Below are 18,314 nucleotides of genomic sequence, written 5' to 3'. Positions count from 1 at the left end.
ACAATGTTGAACAATTTGTGCGCCATTTAATAGATTTTAGGTTGTGAAATTTCTCCCCTCTTGCACCATAAATTATCCAATTATCTTGGCCTCAATGTTAAAAAACAAAGGAAATGATTATTAATTTCAGACACAACACTGAACATAATGCCAGTGTCATTGCAAAGAAGTCCAAACTGTGGAGTCTTTTAAAAATCTTGGAACAGTATTTGACTACCAACTTAAGTTTGATGTTAACACTGAGTCTATTGTAAAGCGTGGACAACAGATAATCCACTTGATGAGGAAGCTGAACTCTTTCAATGTCAGTGAGAGGATTTTAAGTAACTTTTGTTGTTCATTTATCAAAAGTCTTTTAACATTCTCCGTTATCTATTGGTTTAATGGACTATCCATTAAGGAGAAGAACAACCTACATAGCATTGTCAAAGTCTGTTCCAAGATCACTGGAGTAAGGCAAAGAGACTTGTGTTCCCTCTGGGAAAATCAGGTGAAAAAAAGGCTAAGAAATTTATCAGCCAACCTGATCATGTTTTGCCTTCTGGCCGCCACTATCATGTATCTTCGGAGAGAACTTATAGATACTCGAATTCTTTCATTCCTTCTGCTGTCAGGTTACTAAATTCTGACAGTAGTCATTTCAAATGACATTTTTATTGCTATTTCTTTTAACATGTAATTGTGTTGTGTGACTGTGGACGGGGTTAGATGCAAATTAACTGCTCTCTTTGGGATCAATGAAGTTGTCTGAATCTGAATCTGAATCAAATGGTGTTAAGATCAGAGGTTGGGATCATTTTAGAGCTTACATTTTAGAGCTTATAACATCTTCAAGTTGAATGGATGTCTCTTCAACATTTATTTCATTATATTAATACAACTCACAATGTATTTTCTGTCCAGCGTTTACATTGCATTTTTACCTATTTTTGATGTGGGTTTGATAGCAGTACGTCATGGGCCATATGGCCTGAGAACACCGCCGAGTAATGTAAGCAGTGGTGGAGGGAATATTATAGTCTTTCCCTCAAGTAAAGGTAGAAATATCACAATGCAAAAAACAAAAACGAAAAAACCTTCACACCATTACAAGTCCTCTATTTAAAATTAGATTTAAATGAAAGTAGAGGCATTTTCAGCAAAATGTACTTAAATATGAAAAGTAAAAGAACTGTTAGACAGAGTGGCCCCTTCCAGAGAATTAAACTATTGTATTGGCTATATTATTTTATTTTTTATTATGCATGCATTTTATGTGTTAACGGCATTTGTGTTAACGGCAATGTTGTGGTTGACCAAATACCGTTGCACAGTTTGTGTATAAAAACACACATTTTTTAAGCTTATCACATATTTTGTATGCACACTAGATAAAGCTGTCAAACAAATGCCATAAAGTAAAAGTACAATGTGTCCCTCTGAAATGCAGTGGAGTAAAAGTATGAAGTAGCACAAAATGGAAATCCCCTAGTACAAACACATTAGAATTGTATGGTGCTTGATTTTATGAAGTTACCTTTCCAATACTTAATGTAAACCTTTACTGATAAAGAAACATTAACATAGACTTCACATACTATTTACAATATTATTGGTTTGTATAATTTTCTGTCTGTTGTAAAGCTAACTTTGGAAAGCTTCCAGATGTGTGGAGATATATGACCTGTCCGTGTAAATATATAATGATTTTGGGCAAATATTCAGCAAACATTACTACCATCTAACAATAGGCAAATTCAAATGAAACTGTCTTCAGGAGGAAAATAGCAGAGTATGCATTTGTGCATACATTTTTTTCTGTATGCATGTATTTCATTATTTTTTTTAAGATGTATTTTGTATCACCTCTTTTCACTTTTACCAACTGGTATGACTAGTCCGCAATCACAGCAACCCATTGTCTTGGAGAAAGTCTACATTTAATGCCCTAAAATAATTTGTAATTTTGATATAGAAGCCCCCCCCCCAAAAAAAAGTTAAGAAAAGGAGAATGTTGTTTTATGTACATGCGTATGTATTATTATTATTATTATTATTATTATTATTATTATTATTATTATTATTATTATTATCAATGGTTACATTTAAAAATATAAACATATCACTGATTTGGACAGCAACAATGATTATAGTGCAACCCCACTGGTAAAGAGATTGGTTCCTTCACAAAAGTTTAGATTACATTTCTGTTACATATCCTACAGTTGACACTTCATTACAGCTTTTATGGCCTTTTTATTGGTACACGATTTACTAGTGTTTATGTAATTTTCAAACTCTTTGTAAAAGAAAGAAAAACAGTAAAGAGGAGCCTTTCATTTTTCAACTTAGACTTAACTTATGTATGTAAAATTTGGTGAAAATAATCAACAGATTTATTATAAATGCCTTTTTCCTAAAATTGTGTGTCATAGTCAAAGATTCAGAATAAAAGATGCTCATAAAATAATGCAAAGTCTTTGCATACAGTGTTGATAATAAATTTGGAAACATATTTCCACAATTTTCCAAACTATAGACTAAGCACCTATATATATATATATGAACCTCTCTTTGAGCTGAGTCTTTAATAAAGTTTTGAAGTGAATTGAATCAAATTGAAAATAGGCCTACTGACAAGGCCAGAAAAGAAAGGGCACCGTTTCTGAAAGAGGTTAACAAAAGCAACAATTAGTATCTATATAATTCTTAAATTTCTTAAGAAAATGCTTTGCAGGGCAATGATCACACTTTTGTCCAAAGAATATTCCCAGCAAAGTCACTTCGATATTCGTAGACATAAGGCTTTGTGACAATCTCACTCTGAAACGGAGGGCGAATAGTTTTGTTATTATTTTTACAAGATGGAGAAAGGAGAGCAAGAAATGGAGAACATTATGTCAAGGGCTGGAAATTTTCCTCTGCCCTGTCCCCTCGGTACAATCGGTCACTTGCGCCGCTCAGCGTCCTGTCTGTGAACACGCAAGGCGTGACAGGTGACGCTGCCTGTTTACAACTGCCAATGAACACGTGGCGCATCGAATCCTGTGCTTTCATTGGCTAATGTGGCTGTAATATAGGCGGAGACTCTCATCTGAAGGACCAATAGCGTCTGGCATGTAAATTCCGTTTGAAAATTTCCCGGGAAATCTGAGTTTCGCGGGAGGGCTCTTGAGCGCGTAAACCGTATCCCTTCATTCATCAGGCCGTTTCCTGAAGCCATTTCTAGACGGGGGAAACGAGAGTTGCGCTACTTTTTAATCCGTTGCATCTGCCTAAATGCACTTTCCTAAGGAAAAATATCTTACAAAAGTCGATGAATCAGACTTTCATCTTTACTTCGGTCTGATTATTTTTGTAATTATCGCGGCGGATTAGCAGCCATACGGGCTTGAAAGTACGGAGACAAGAAAGGGGTTACCCCGAATACGCAAGATGAGAAGAGGGATCTCCTCAGCTCCGGACAAAGTGATTTTAGCGGGGGTTGGGGGCTCTCCTTTGGACAATAATATAATTTTAACAACTCTCACGGATCGTTTAAACCCCGGTCAATCCAATGCGACGTATATCCAAATAATAACCACCCCACCGCCTTGCAACGTTACACAGACATCAAATGTGTGTTTATCTGAACCTCAGATAAACAACATTTACACAACTCCACAACAAGCTGCAGCAAACGGAGCAGGACAACGACCCGCTCTGGGGAGACCGCCGGTAATCATCTATACAGCTCGTTTCAACATGTTAGGCTTGCTACAACTAGCCACAAACACGACAAAATGTTAGCTTGCTAGGCTAGCCGAGCTTGTTGTTCGGGCAGCTAACATTAGCTGCTTAGCCAGGGCATTCCCTCAACCTAGCGAGGTGGCTAACTAACTACCGCTAGCTAAGTTACCCAAGTGGGTTGGTTACATGGTATGTTGTCTGTAGGGAAGCAAACGTCGAGTTTAAGTGAGTTTTGCGTTTACAGAAACGTAGTCATGTCAACTAATAGCGTGCTATGCTAACTTCGTGGTGCTTTTGAGTCCGCTTCACCCTTGCAGCCAGATGGAAATATTGGTAAGAGATGAGTAACGTTAGCGGTGGCCTAGTGGCTGCTGTTGGTGTCCTAATTTTGGGGGGTTGGGGGATTGTTCGGCTGCTTGGCTCTTAGTTAGCTAATTTTTTTTTAGCTTTCTAACAACACACGAGTGGTTAAACTTGCAAATACACGGGCTTGTACGTAACTAATGCTTGACTCGAGTTTTGAAACTACTCGATAGATATTTCTCCCAGTCGTCTCTGAAGATGCAAGCCAACTTGGATGAAGCTCGAAAATGTGTTAGCTTTCAAGGCTAGTAGCAGTATTGATCATTACAGGACAACACTACTCGTTGTCGGCGTTGACCTTAATTTTGCACAAGTGTTTTATGTCCCTCTTTTTTGTTGTAAATAAAGTGCAACGTTATGGTGCCTTTCATGCCAAGTAAAGTGAAACTCGAGTTTGTTGCTGTAGAAGTGATTGCACGTTTCCTGTGTTCTCAACCTGCACAAACCACACAAAATAGTTTGGGCTGCATTCAGGGTGTTGGTTTGTTCGTGGCTATTCATCTTTTATGAACTAAACCAGCCTGTGTATCTCAGGCTGTAGTCATGACCAGGCAGGGGGTGAGGGGAGCTGCTTGCTGATATAAAATGGCTGACATTTTGACTGTCAACAGAGGGCATATTATTCTTTCTCAGACTTGGGCTGCATTAGGTAAGATAAAGTATTAACATTAGGGGTATATTGTGCTTAAATGTCTTAATATATCTGGCGGTTAACTGACTATTTTCCTGCACATGGTTTAGAGGGAGATGCAGTAGCCCAGCACCCTGGTACTGGTGTGTTGCTCAAACACTAAAACAGGATGGACTCTAGCCAACACAGAGGTCCAAGGGTTCCCTGGTTGAAGAGACTATTCACTAAGCCACCATGCCATGTTACAGTAATGATGACTAGAATACCAAATTAGGCTGGTGATATCAAAAAGTATTCAGTTTTTCAATCAGGGGATAACAAATGTGGTTCAGAAATGATTATGATGGTGAGGGGATGCAACACACAGCCTGAATTGTCTCATAATGGTGTCAAATACTAAAGCGGTGACCAGGCAGACATTTAAAATGTTTTCTATTGCTGGAATATTAGGAAATAAACATATCTGACCATTGTCCAGTGATACCAGTGCTGCAATAGAAAAAAATGACTATGACAGGTTAGATATTGGCAACCAGTAACTTTGGAGTTAAAAAAAACAAAACATGGACATGTATGATTAAAATACTGGATTATATCCAAATAGACCATAAGCTCCCAAAACATTTGTTCAGGAGGGGCGTTATTGTTTAAAGATGATTAATTGGCAAATGGAGTCCAGAAAGTGACTTCATTTTTACATTATTTGACAGAAGTTGTGATCCATTGGTAATCATTTTTAAAGTCTCTGGATTAAGTATGGCGCTCTCTGCTTTCTCTAAATTGACTTATTGTTTTTGTTGCATTACTATGCAGCAGTGTAATCAAACCCATAAATGTGACTCACTCTTAAGATATGCGGGTTTGTCTTGGCTGATGTGTTCAGCAAAAAGACAAAATCACAACCAACGGTTTGGTGCAGGATCATAAGGCCAACCGTTTCTCCATGGTATAGTGGAATTTGGATAAAAACATTTTGTCTCTTGAGCTATTTTTGACAGAATCTTTGTACCTGCTCCAACTTAAAAACTATCAAAGCCGAAATAGAAAAGACAGGAGAAACATGATGTCCTCACACTGGAATTTGTTTAGCAAGTGCACTGTCCTTTTCAGTTTAAACACTTTTTCTTTACTTCATTAAAAAAGAAATGTAATTCTATTAACTTTGAAATGGTTGTGAATGCTTATTAACATGAAAGTAATGATGCATTTAGCATCATGTATCACGGCTTGTGGATTCAAAGATGAGATGCCTGCTGAGTGACCAAAACAGCCATTTGTGCTGTTAACAGTATATTTTTGTCCCCGTAGGCAAAAAGGCGGCTGGCGCTCGATGATTCAGACCACCAGTACCAGTCAGAACCAGCCAGGACTCCCAGAGGAAGAGGGGGGGCCACGGTGGCCAATGGGGCACGGCTTAAGACACCAAGAAGTAAGAAGCTCTCTGCCATCCTGTGTGTATATGTAACCTTCACTGCACAATGATACAGGGTCATCCTGATTGAGAGACAGTCCACACCAGGTTTCATACTCAGGAATGGCCTTGATGCAGCTACAGTTATCAGAAAACAGATTATCACTGAGTTGAACACATTAGACCGTGTGATGTTCGAAATACAAACATCGAGGGTTAAAGAGTCTCTCAGTTCTCACTCAAAGTGCAGTACAGTTTAAAAAATAAAAAAATAGGCATTTAGCATACATTCAAAAGTGCAGAGATTATACTTTTATTTTCTATTCAGAGCATACAAATTTATCCAAATTCCTTAGCTCTGTAGACTTATTAGTATCAACTCTTCATATTTTTAGGTTTACCTTGTGGTTTATATTGATATTTTTAGGAATATTCCTAGGTTTATATTTTCCTGGTGTGTTAGTAGTTTAACAATGAGCTTTGTCATGTGTATTTGCCACTGTGGCGTCTTAAGTAACATCACATGACAAAATATAACAATTTGAAGTGTAATCCTTTAGATATCACAGAACAAGAAATGGTGGAGCTGAAACGCAAAAACGTTGGTTAAGGTTTTTGCATTTGTCTTTAATGCACAAAAATTTCAGCCAATGCAAAAATCAACTTTATAACTAACTTCTACGATATAGACATCACCGGGCCTGATCTATGAAAACATTAAACGAGCTGTCCTCTCATGATGGCCCTTTTTTCTGTTTACCCTCTACATGCGTGTCCTGTGCGGTCGGCTAAACTGGAATATAATTGGAACTGTTCAAGCTGCTAGTGCTATTTTGCTTCCTTGCATCAAAATAGGATTTATTTTTCAAAGTGGCTGACTTTATCAACTGTGCAAATACAGTCTCCTTTTTTAATCCTTTAGCCACCCCCTTCAAACGTTCGACATTTTGATATTTGCACATTTCTAAAAACCTGTCCATATAAAGTCTTTCATAATGTTTAAAATGAGCTGTGTTTTTACTTCTGATCAGAAATGTGGGCTTTAACTTTGGACATGCATCTTTATCCTACAGCTTTGCGAGCTGTTGATTTCTGTACAGTATATCCATGAAAATGCACAGAGCTGACTGTACTCAGGCAAGAGGCTGAGTGCTGCAAACTGCGGGTAAAAAGCCCAATTTAGACACATATTCAGAATGCACTGTATGCATGTCACAAAGACTTATCCCATGACTTAATCAGAAAAAGCTTCTTTTGTAAAAAGGCTAATTTGGAATGCCGAAATGGAATATGCCGTTTATATGACCCTATCAAAATCAAGATATTGTCGCATTCAGAATCATGTCGGAATACATAAGCACAGACTGTGTAATATATTGTTGATTCCAGCCATAGGATGTGTTGGAGGGTGAGACCGGTGACATGCTTTGACCGTGTCCTCCTAAAATGCTGTGACCCTCTGAAGAGCGCAACAGATTTTATCAGCACTATTCATACTAAAGTGCTAGTCCAGCTGGGAAATATCTAACTCTGTACTTGTTTAATGTTTCCAGCTGGTGATCATAAACATTTAAGTTAAATTCATGTCATTGCTTGACCTGTTATGTAAGTTTGGATTCCCTCCTAATAGAAATTGCACATTCCCAGCTGATTATGACTTATTAAGTCATTTGCCTCCAAAATGACTTAAAAAAGTTCTCCCAAACTTTAGATGTACTTCTGTCTTTAAACCAATAATATAGCCCAGTACAAAATGCCACACCATTTTCTGCAAATTACCAAAAAAGTTAAATAGGTAGGATGTATTGCAGGGTGGCTGTGTTGGATTGGATTAAATTGTACTATCGTACATATTATTAACTTCCTCTGACACCACTGTTGGTTTTTGAAGTCAGGAGTTTTGTGATTGTGTTGCCCTTTTCACATATTGAACAAATCAGCAATTTACTTGGACTTCCTCCCACCAAGTGAAACGGAAGTTTTTATTTTTTTGCTTTCCTTGCAAACTCCATTATCAAGTCTAACACTTAAATACATTGTCCTTTCCCCCTTTAATTCTCTGTTCCGTTTACTTTTCCTCAACCAAAGCACCCAAGTCTCCCCCAGAGAAGACTCGGTACGACACCTCCCTGGGCCTGTTGACAAAGAAGTTTGTGGACCTTCTTGCCCAGTCTTCTGATGGCGTCTTGGATCTCAACCTCGCCGCTGAAACCTTACAGGTAATTTCAGATCGAAACAGAAAAAGACTTATCAATCAGACACTTTTTAGAAAGAAAGGGGGCATTGTTTGTAGAGTGGCTATTTAAAGTTACCTACTTCTTCTTCAATACATTGCTGCTACCAACACGATTAGTGATGCTACCGAAACTGGTGAACATCTGTAAAATCTGTTTAAAGCAGTGAAAAAGTTGTGGATATTTTAGTTCAGGTTGTTTTTTTTTTTTTTTTAAGGATTAATAATTAACACAGTAAATTCAACCACTAAATGGGTGTCTAATGAGAAGTGTGTCCTTTACATTCAGGTACAGAAAAGGCGGCTGTATGATATCACCAATGTACTAGAAGGCATTCACCTCATCAAGAAGAAATCGAAGAACAACATTCAGTGGATGTAAGTGCTCACTATGTCTCTCGCTATCACTTAGACTCTCGGTTTTCACCTTTTTAAGAGTTATGTTTTTGTCCTACCTGTGGACCCAAGCACCTACTATCATTAATACTCTCTGTGTGACATATTCCAGGTCTCTTGGTGTCCATGATTCTGCTTACTCCACTTTATGAGTTATCTCGTTGCCTTGAAGTTAGAACCTCAAAGTCTCAGATTAGTTAAGGCGTATAAACAGGGTTTAAAGTGTTCTTTGGTCTGTCGAGCACAGGAGGGCAGGTGGCTTCATGCAAACTGTTGCCACATCAAAGCTTGAGTATACCTGACTGTGCTACACTCTGTTATGCTCATTTAATTATACCCTCATTTGTTCAGTAATCACCAAGAGCGCGTGCAGTTTAGGAATAGGCCTGAAGCACCCGTGCTCACCACTTTAGGCCTATGAATGCATTCTGTGGTTGGCTTTTTTGTTGCGTGTGTGATTATATACCAGATCTGTTATCTTTTATTTAAGGCTGAGATTTTTCTTGTCTTGGATATGATGAAGTCAGCCTAAATTTAGATGTTGCTAAAATAAATTCAGTCCATATCAGTCATTTAACTTGGGAATGTCCGCAGAGGAATTGCCGTGTTAATCTTGTATCAAATGACTGTGAGAATGCATTTAGCAGTCAAAACATTTTAGATTTCTCTGATTTAAAGACAGACAAAACATTGTCAGTGCTCTGACCTTCTTCTATTTTTAGGTTGCAAAGGGAATCCAGGAGTCAGTCCTTCCAAGGATTTGCAGGGCATTTTTCAAAGATTGTCGTGGTCTAAATTCACAGCATCTTTTCTTTAACATTACACTGCATTTTGCAATGTTTTGGGGGGATTTTTTGCAGGAGCAAATAAAAATTGGGGAAAAAATAGTTGTAATTTTTTTTTTTTTTTTAATGTATAAGTCATTACAAATTGAAGGCAGTAGTGTTAATGCTAACACTGCATATTGAATTTATTTCACCTTGATACTTTCAGCTCTTGCAATAGATCTGGAACAGCCTCTGTCATGGTGATTTGTCTGTCCATTTTCCAGATATGTGTTGCGGTAACAAGTGTTTATTTTTAACAATGACTTCTGTTTGTGTTCCACCACAATGTTACATAGGATGGACAATCGTTTACCTCCGCTTTCATGCAGAACATCAGGGAATTTCCTTCCATGGTCTTTAGCAGTGACTTTTGCTGAGAAATGAGACATTTGTGTTGCAAGGCAGCGCAGACATCGTGGGGAGTGGTAGAATTTGCATTAATTACCAAAATCGTGACATTGCAACGTCCTAGAGAGGCTGAGGATTTTTTTTTTATGTTTAGGCTGTTGTAGCAAATATTTGAAGCTATGAGTAAGAGACAGTAATGTAGCAGCAAGTGTCAGAGCCTGAGCCAGTACTAAATCTATTTTAATTCACTCTTTTCACTCTCTCACAGGGGCTGTAGTCTGTTGGAGGTGGAGGGGGCACTGAGCCAGAGACAGAGACTAACAGCGGAAGTTTCTGCACTGGGAGAAGAAGAGCAGAGGCTCGAACAACTCATCCAGAGATGCAGCCTGGATATGAGACACATGAGTGAGCTGCAGAGCAACCAGAAATATCCTTTTGTTGTTTGCTGACACTTCATCCAAAAGTTCAAATGATTTGAGGCTACTTTATTTTAGTTTTCAAACTTCATGTAAATATATTCTCACAGTTCTGCAGGTAAACAACACCAAATCGATGGTGGTAGAACATTTTGGTACGCATGTTAATTCTAGTCTCATAGTGAGACCATGGTGATTTTAATATTTTTAACATAGATCCCAAGCAGATGTTCAAGGTTTCATTTTTCGTCTTTTTTTTTTTTTTTACAAACTTGTCTCATCTTTTACACATTTTCACCCATAAAACACCTTAAGCGTGGTGTGTAAAATGCTAAATTCAGTCTGCTTAGAACACCAACATGTCAGGGTTTCCACAGTCATGGAAAACCTGGAAAAGTCATGAAACTGCACAACCACATTTCCCAAGTCATGAAATTTGTTAAAGTCACGTAAAGTTTTGAAAAAGTCATGGAATTCTTTTGTGTGTGTATCAAATTGGTACAATTATTAATGTCACATAATGATAAATCTATTCTCTAACCATCAACATAACATAGTAACGTAATATTTGTCAGTGCGCAGCAACATTTTCTCCCAACATTTCGTCTTTCTTCATTTGTGCCAGCTAGTTGGAATTATGTGTGAATGTGAAGGAAAAAAAAACACAAGGCAAGTTTGGCAAAAAAGATTCTTTTTGTATTATGGATCCTTGAATAGTCATGGAAAAGTTTTGAAATGTGCCTATGAACATGTATGGGAACCTTGGTATGTGTAGGCGCATGGAACAGAAATTACTTCAGCAGTTTGGAGGTTTGTTATCAGGTTATAAGCATTTTCAGACTTGCAGATACATGCATGTTTAGTATTAACATGTCCTTACATTGTGGCATTATTTCTTTAACCCTTTCGTCTCTACATATGCCTACGTAACGTACCAAGACATCAAACAGCTGGGAAACCTCAGGGACCAGACTGTTATTGTCGTCAAAGCGCCCACAGACACCAAACTAGAAGTACCAGACCCTGATGAGGTATGTGTACATGCACAAAAAGGCACAAGCTGGATCTGTCGTGGTTGTCCTGATGAAACGTTTGCTTCTTGCTGACTTGTTAGCTGACCTATGACTTATGTTTCCCCTAAAAATACTCGTTGACCTTTGGGGAAAATTACAGCATTTTGAAATTAAAAACTGAGTAAACTTTGAAAAAGTGCAGTGAGGTGGTGAAGAAACATTGCTACTCTGTCTAGTTTAGATGAACCCTTTAGAGGTGGTGTTGCTGATTTTTTTTTTTTTCAGGGATTTGGCAGATGACAGTGATTAAAGCAGTGTCTATAGCTAAATTTAATGTATCAATATGCACCGAGTTACCAGTTTATTAGGTACACCAATATAAACAGACTCCAATACCTTTGGTGTATATACGTTGGTAAAATATTTTCAAGTTGAGGGTATATGAAAAAGAGACTGTCGTTTGTTTTTAATCTTAAATGAACTCTGTCCATCCTTCAAATTAAGTGCAGTCCTCTTAGTATTTTATTTCCTCTGTCCAGAGTTTGTCCATCCATCTGACCAGCACTAAGGGTCCTATAGACGTCCTGTTGTGCCCGGATGAGGAGAGTGACCCCAGGAGTCCTGTAAAAAACGGCAGCACAGACATCAATGGGAACTCACCTTTCCTCAAAGTCCTTCAAGGTTCGTCTCAGATAGATTCAGGTGTGCAACAGTTTCTTTTACATGAGACTTTACTGACCTTCAGCTTTGTCTTTGAAGATGAAGAAACATGTCTCACATCGTTTAAATAAACACTACATTTTCTTGTGTCTGAAAGGGCCCCTGTTATTAGATCAGGAGTAGGATGAGAGAGTGAGAAAAATGAATTATACAGCAGCTGTTTTGTGTTTGAAACTAAAATGTTTTGCCCGCTGATAGCCAAACGCACATTTTGTTCCTAACATCCACTTGCTTTGTGAACTATCTTTTTCCATATTGCTCTATTAGCTAGATGCTACAACCCACAAATTGGAAAGTGCAGTTTTATATGACCCATGTGGCTATCTAGGAGTCCAAAGTCTCATTAGATTGGATGAACTTTTGGAAAAAACACTGAATGCAGGATGATTCTTCAAACATTTGAAACCACTTTATGGAACAGGAAGAGACAGGGATTTTGACGTTTAAAAAAAACCCCAACTCTTATGCTGATTTTTTTTTTTTTTTTTTTACATATTTTTGTCATATAATGAGATAAATTATCAGCGAACACAGGGACATAAAACAATAACTGGAGAAATTTAGTTTTTATTTCAAATGGATATTGAAGCTTAAAGTAGATCTAAGACTGATAGGAATTTGGTCATTAGTTGTTGATATACTGCATCTTATGAACAACATTCATAGTAAGGTATGGATTTTTTTGATACCTCAGGACAACCAAAGATGTCTACAATGTTGGAACAGTTGTCCAAGCTTGTAAAGGCTAATTTAACAAATCAGAATCACTGACTTAATGAGTAGCATTTGTTTTTAGCTAGTTTAGCAAGTGTGCAGCCCTAAGCTGAACTGGTACTAGTGTAAAATTTGTTCTGAGTGCCACTCTCCTACCCACCTGGCTGGATAAGATAACCCATGTTCTGTTCAATAAACAACTTGCTTGTGCACATGCGTCTTTTGGCTCTGAGATTCACTGCAAAATAAATGTGTTTTTCCAGTCATCAGCACCAAAACACTATTCAACATGTCTGCTCTTTTGGCCTATAGTGTCTAAATATGCTTCCTTGACTTTGCAGAGATAATGACAAGCTGACTCCATTTTCTTTTACAGGTCCGACCGGCACAGCCACTTCTTCCATCCCCTCCCCGGCTCCACCTTCTGCTTCCTCAGCTGTCTCCGTCACGACTCTCTCCCCCATCTCGTCCCCTTACACCAGTCTTCTCCAGCAGACAGAAGACCAGATCCCTGCAGCCCTGCAGCCTTTCTTAAACCTCGGGCCTCCTCTTCTGGACCAAGATGACTACCTTTTAGGTTTGGGAGATGACCAGGGAATCAGCGACTTGTTTGACGCCTGTGACTTTGATAAAATGCCTTCTCTTGGCCTGGATGATCTCCTGTGCAGCTAGCATTAGGCAATGGAAATTCAGATAAGGTGCATGGGAGAGTGATGGAGAATCAGTGAGGGGTTTGATGCCTGTGACTGTGTAGTTAGTGGAAGCCAATTCTAAATAGATGGAAGGGAATCATTGAGGGCTTCTTTCAGTCCCAGTGGGGCTATATGACATGTTCTTTCGTGGCGTGAGAGATAAATGGCCTTGCATGATTTCACACACAGACATGACTGGTTAGTGTGACAACATATCCATTACTCTTTGTCTCAGGCTATGTAAGGCCTTCAGTGTAGCTGGCTGTTGTGGGGCATCTGAAAGCCTTTGGTATCTGTTGGGTTAAGTGTAAGAGGAGAAGGGAAGGCTATCCATCTCTCTGTGTGATGCCACGTTCACGTTACTGAACAGAGAGACCAACAGACCGAACAGCTCAAAGGAAGAAACACCCCTATACCACCTGGCATTTACACACATAGTGGTTGGGTTTATCATAAAACCCATATGTAAGCGCACCTGAGATGCACAGATATGGTCACCCTAAAAACGTCCGTCTAATGCTCAAGAGTAGAGAAGAGGAACACAGTGTTTCTGTTTCAATCTTGAACAATCCTGCAAAAAATGAGAGTTTGAAAGGCCTGTAAATGTGTGTTTTGGCAAAGAAAGAAATGGGTTGATCTTTGTTTTTGTCCCAGTGATGCATTTTCTTGTCGGGTGCCAAAATGCATCCAGATGTGTTAATGCCAAGTGCAGTGGGGGACTGAGGAGATTCTTATTGATTGTGTTCTATTACACCAATGATCTGTGATTGAAGGCTGACACTGCTGACTGTTAAGAAGGCATTTTGTGTGTTCAAATGTAGAACAATTTAGATATTAGAGTGAATATTAAAAGCAAACAGGTCAATTTTGATACACGGCATCCACGACTACAGTTGTTATCCTACGGTTAGGTTCGACAGGCTGAGGCTTTGGTCACCTGTCAGACACCTGTCTGGTTATCTATGGGCTTATAATCATAAAGTCACCATGAGTATTTTATACATTTAAGCACTGTTTAGATGTTTTGACAGCTGAAAGGAAGTACATATATGGTTTTGGAGTGTACCTGGCATAATTACCAAATTTTTGAAGGAAACTATAAGATTAATTAAATTAAAGAGTGTAACTCTCAGGGCTGGGACACATGCTGCGACTTTTGCCGCCTGGAAAACACGAGGTTGTGCGCTTTTGTGCCTACTCTGTGCTAGCTTGCAAGGGTGTGGAGCACGTTGTTCCTGACATTACAAAGCAACCGTAACTGACGCCATATCATAGCCTACTTACCAGAAATCGGAAATGATCTTCTTCCAGATGTTTTCAAAGTGTATATTAGGCCTAAAATATTGTCTGTGGTTCAGATGTAAAACTGTGGGAGGAAAGATATCTGCTGACTGTGATTGGTTGTTCCTCATCACATGCAAGTGGCGCACATTGCTGCGTTCCAAAAGCTGTACTTTGTTTATCTCAGGGTGTGGCTGTTGCGCTTAGGCACACCTTTTACCGCCTACATTGACAGCTATGGATATTAGGGCGCAAAAAAAACCGCGGCATGTGTACAGGCCCCAAATGCTGTAAAGGTAAATGGATGCACATTTTTTTTTAAGTGTATAAAAATACTCACAGCATGCCTTATGGCTCGTAATAAGTTTGACCTCCTTGCGCACAATTTGTCTCTTGTGCTATATTGGCCATAATTAAAACAGATTTAGTAAGTAAATTTAATAAGGGACCTTTATTATCTGTTACCTTGATCAGCCTGTTAACTACTGACCTATATTTTACCTGTAATAGAAATTTACAGTTTAATTGAATACAAAAATGTTGGAAACAGATGGATTGATGTTTAACTTCCCTTGACCCATGTGTGAACAACATGTAAAAAAGCCATTATACCTGGGCAGTGTGGGGTTAAGCAAAAACACCTGATGTGCTTGTGGAGCCCCTTTGCATACGTGATATGCAAACTTAAATATCATCTCTTACTCATACTCTCATTGATACTAAGTGAAGTCAGGACCCACTTTCTTGCTGGTTTTTGCCTGTCCCCTCCATCTCCATCAGCAGAAGCTGCCACAACCAAACTTACCCCAATGCCTCCTCACTTAGACTGGGTGCTGTGAAATTATCCTGTGGTTTGAGCTAATCAGTGAAATTTGGCTTGGAACCAATTATCGGTGCACACTGCCTACTCAGTGTGTAATGAAAGCAGTGTAGGAGACAGGATAGGAGTATATTTTTCTTTTTAGGTTTAATAAATGTTGAATTTTAATGGATTTTAAAACTGTAGTAATAACTAATAATATCACGGCCACCTAAGCAACAAGGGGCCAGATAGCCACTAATTAAGGCTTGAGCATGTAATGAAGGGCTTTTTTTCCTCAAGGATATTAAAAAAAGGGGAAAATGGAGAGAAAAAAAAACACCAGGCCCGTTTTGTAAATTGAGCAAATTCAGGGCAACAAGCCATGTTTAATACTAGGCTTGTTGATACTGTTGTGAAGGGCCACTGAGGCTTTAAACAGTGTTTAATCAAGAAAAGCCAGCTGGAGGACTTGATGAACTTAACAGCTTTCAGCTTGTGTTTTGTTTTGGTATTTGGAACACCATTGCTATTCACCTCTAATAGCTTCCTGTGTTAGACATCCCTGATAATAACAAAACGCAAAACATCTCATCTGAAACCCTGGCTTTTAATCTAGAGAAACCTGCGGCTGCAGGTAATATTGCTGCTGTTAGTGTTAACTTTTCCCTGACCTGATTGATGTGCGCTTGAGTATTTGCGTGTGCAGCATGTGTGAGATATGTCAAAGATCAAGCTTGCGGAAGAGTAAGCCTGCCATGTGTAAATTGATGTACAGTTTTCTAAATTTTTCAGTGCACAAGGTACTGTAGGCTACCTCTCACTTAATGTTGGACAATAGTAATAGGGCATAGAGGTTAATGCCATAGTGTGTATGAGTCTTTGAATTCCCTTTTGTCATAGAAATTCCCCTTGTATTATTTAGATGTGATGATGGATATTACATCGCACTTTTCTCTTTTAATGTGTGCGAGATTCCACTTATGCCCTGATATGATAAGAATGCCTTTGCTCTTAAACCGGTCTCATGCTGTTGCATCTAAAATTTGAATATCGGGGTACACCTGTGAAAGTAGAAAAGTGGACACATTGCAATATTGCAATATTTTTTGGGTTCTGTGTTTTGAATTTTTTCCCCCATAAGTTTATTTTTTTGTCATTTTTTTGTTTGTTGGTAAAATTCTGTGCATCTCTTAGACTCAAAAAGTAGTGCACATTCAATAATACATATAGGCAGTTGCTCTTTCACAGCCTGTCTGCCCTTAAATGGCCATTAGGAGACATTGCTATGTCTATATACACCACTGAACCAGGATCAGTGACTTGTGTCCTCTGCTGAAGTGAGTAGGGGGCTTTGCTTCTGTGACACTGTGTGTCCGTTTTATTTTTGGAATGATGTGAGGCAGTCTGACGCTTTTTTTTTCCCTGCCAATTTCCTTTTCACAAGTGTGTTGAAATGGCTTTTTGACTATATAAAATAAGAACCCAATTGTTAACCTCAACTTTACCCATTAATTTAAGGAGAAAATAGTTTTTGTCAGCATAATTTATCTTAATTAGTGCTGCTATCGCAAGTGAACATAAAATTTGACTTCACTGCACAGAACTACTCTGATTGACAGACCACAATTTCCCTGTAGGCATATTTATATCTAAATTTTATATGTATTTATGGAAGACCCAGTTCAGTATTTTCCCCCATTTGGATCACTAACCACAGCTGTGCTATTTTCTAAGACCATTTACATAGCTAATAATATTTTCCTCCATCTATTTCAAGCGACCGGAATCTGGTCATGATATTTTATCCACTTTTACATGATGGAAACATGATTTTTGGAAAGACTGTACCTTTTCATGGGTTTCTAATGGAATGTTGAAGATTTTAATGCACTGCTTTAGCTCATGTCATTGCCAGTGAGTCTGAAAAATTTGTTATGGGCGACTTAAAATTACAGCTCCTTCATTTCTGATGCATAATTCTAAAGTGTGATTAGACCTTACAGAAAAGTATCATTAGGTTAAATGTGGTGTAGTGAAGACTGAACCGGCACTGTTGTTCCTGCTATTTTCCTATGGTTATTCTTAAGCTGTTACCAAATACAATATACTTACTGATCCGTAATTATTCTGTAATGGTTATGTGAAAAGTTAACTATTTCATAGGAAAGAATTGACTGTAAAATTATGATACTGCTGCCTCTTACTAGAGGCCAGAAAAAAAGAGCTGTAATATCACAACGCAATTTGAACGCATGGGTGAAAGTATTGGTGTGCTGTTGAATGTTTAAGGTAAACTAATATGATGTTATTGATGTGTGTTATTCAGTTATACAGGTTTCTTTAACATCTGTCAAATGAGGAATATGAGTTATATGTGTAAATGGGGGAGGGGGGGTAAATGGATTTGTTTTTTTTGTACTCTGGGTGTTTGTAATTGAAAATTTGAATAAAGGCAATATAAATATGGAAATAAATGTTTGGTTTTTTGTTACTTATGTCTGCAAGAAAACCTGTACAGGGCAACACAGACTGGGAATACACAGATTTCTTGTACTGCTAAAAAAAACTGATCAGCAACTTTAAACAGAGAGAAAAAACAAGTCTATTTTATTTTATGCACTTAACGTTTGTTCTTTTATTGGCATTCAGCTTGTTTTGTATGAAATTATCTCCTTTATCAACATCTTATCTTCATACACATATGGTTATTTACTTTACTCTTGATTTGAATCTGCTTGGGTGGGCTTGGTTTCCTTATC

General features: G+C 38.3%; 1 protein-coding gene across 3 annotated transcripts; it reads left to right on the top strand.

Moving 5' to 3' along the window:
• The first annotated feature begins 3,122 nt into the window (after positions 1–3,122).
• Positions 3,123–17,937, top strand: LOC121946125 (transcription factor E2F3-like). Of its 3 annotated transcripts, none has more exons than XM_088084050.1 (8): positions 3,123–3,696; positions 6,011–6,131; positions 8,202–8,332; positions 8,636–8,724; positions 10,186–10,348; positions 11,254–11,364; positions 11,886–12,048; positions 13,157–17,937. In XM_088084050.1, exons 1-8 carry the CDS (start codon positions 3,415–3,417, stop codon positions 13,450–13,452), a joined length of 1,356 nt encoding a protein of 451 aa, XP_087940176.1. In that variant the 5' UTR covers positions 3,123–3,414; the 3' UTR covers positions 13,453–17,937. The 3 variants fall into 3 exon arrangements, with proteins under 3 accessions (XP_087940176.1, XP_087940177.1, XP_087940178.1); XM_088084051.1 differs by having other exon boundaries at positions 3,124–3,696; positions 11,886–12,027; XM_088084052.1 differs by lacking the exon at positions 3,123–3,696 and adding an exon at positions 3,853–4,041.
• Positions 17,938–18,314: the final 377 nt, after the last annotated feature.

The sequence above is a fragment of the Plectropomus leopardus genome, chromosome 11 (genome assembly GCF_026936395.1).
Source record: "Plectropomus leopardus strain MGB_pleo_1.0 chromosome 11, ASM2693639v1, whole genome shotgun sequence".
Lineage (NCBI taxonomy): Eukaryota > Metazoa > Chordata > Actinopteri > Perciformes > Serranidae > Plectropomus > Plectropomus leopardus.
The sequence above is the reverse complement of the archived record's forward strand: the minus strand, read 5'-3'. Positions and strand labels throughout refer to the sequence as shown.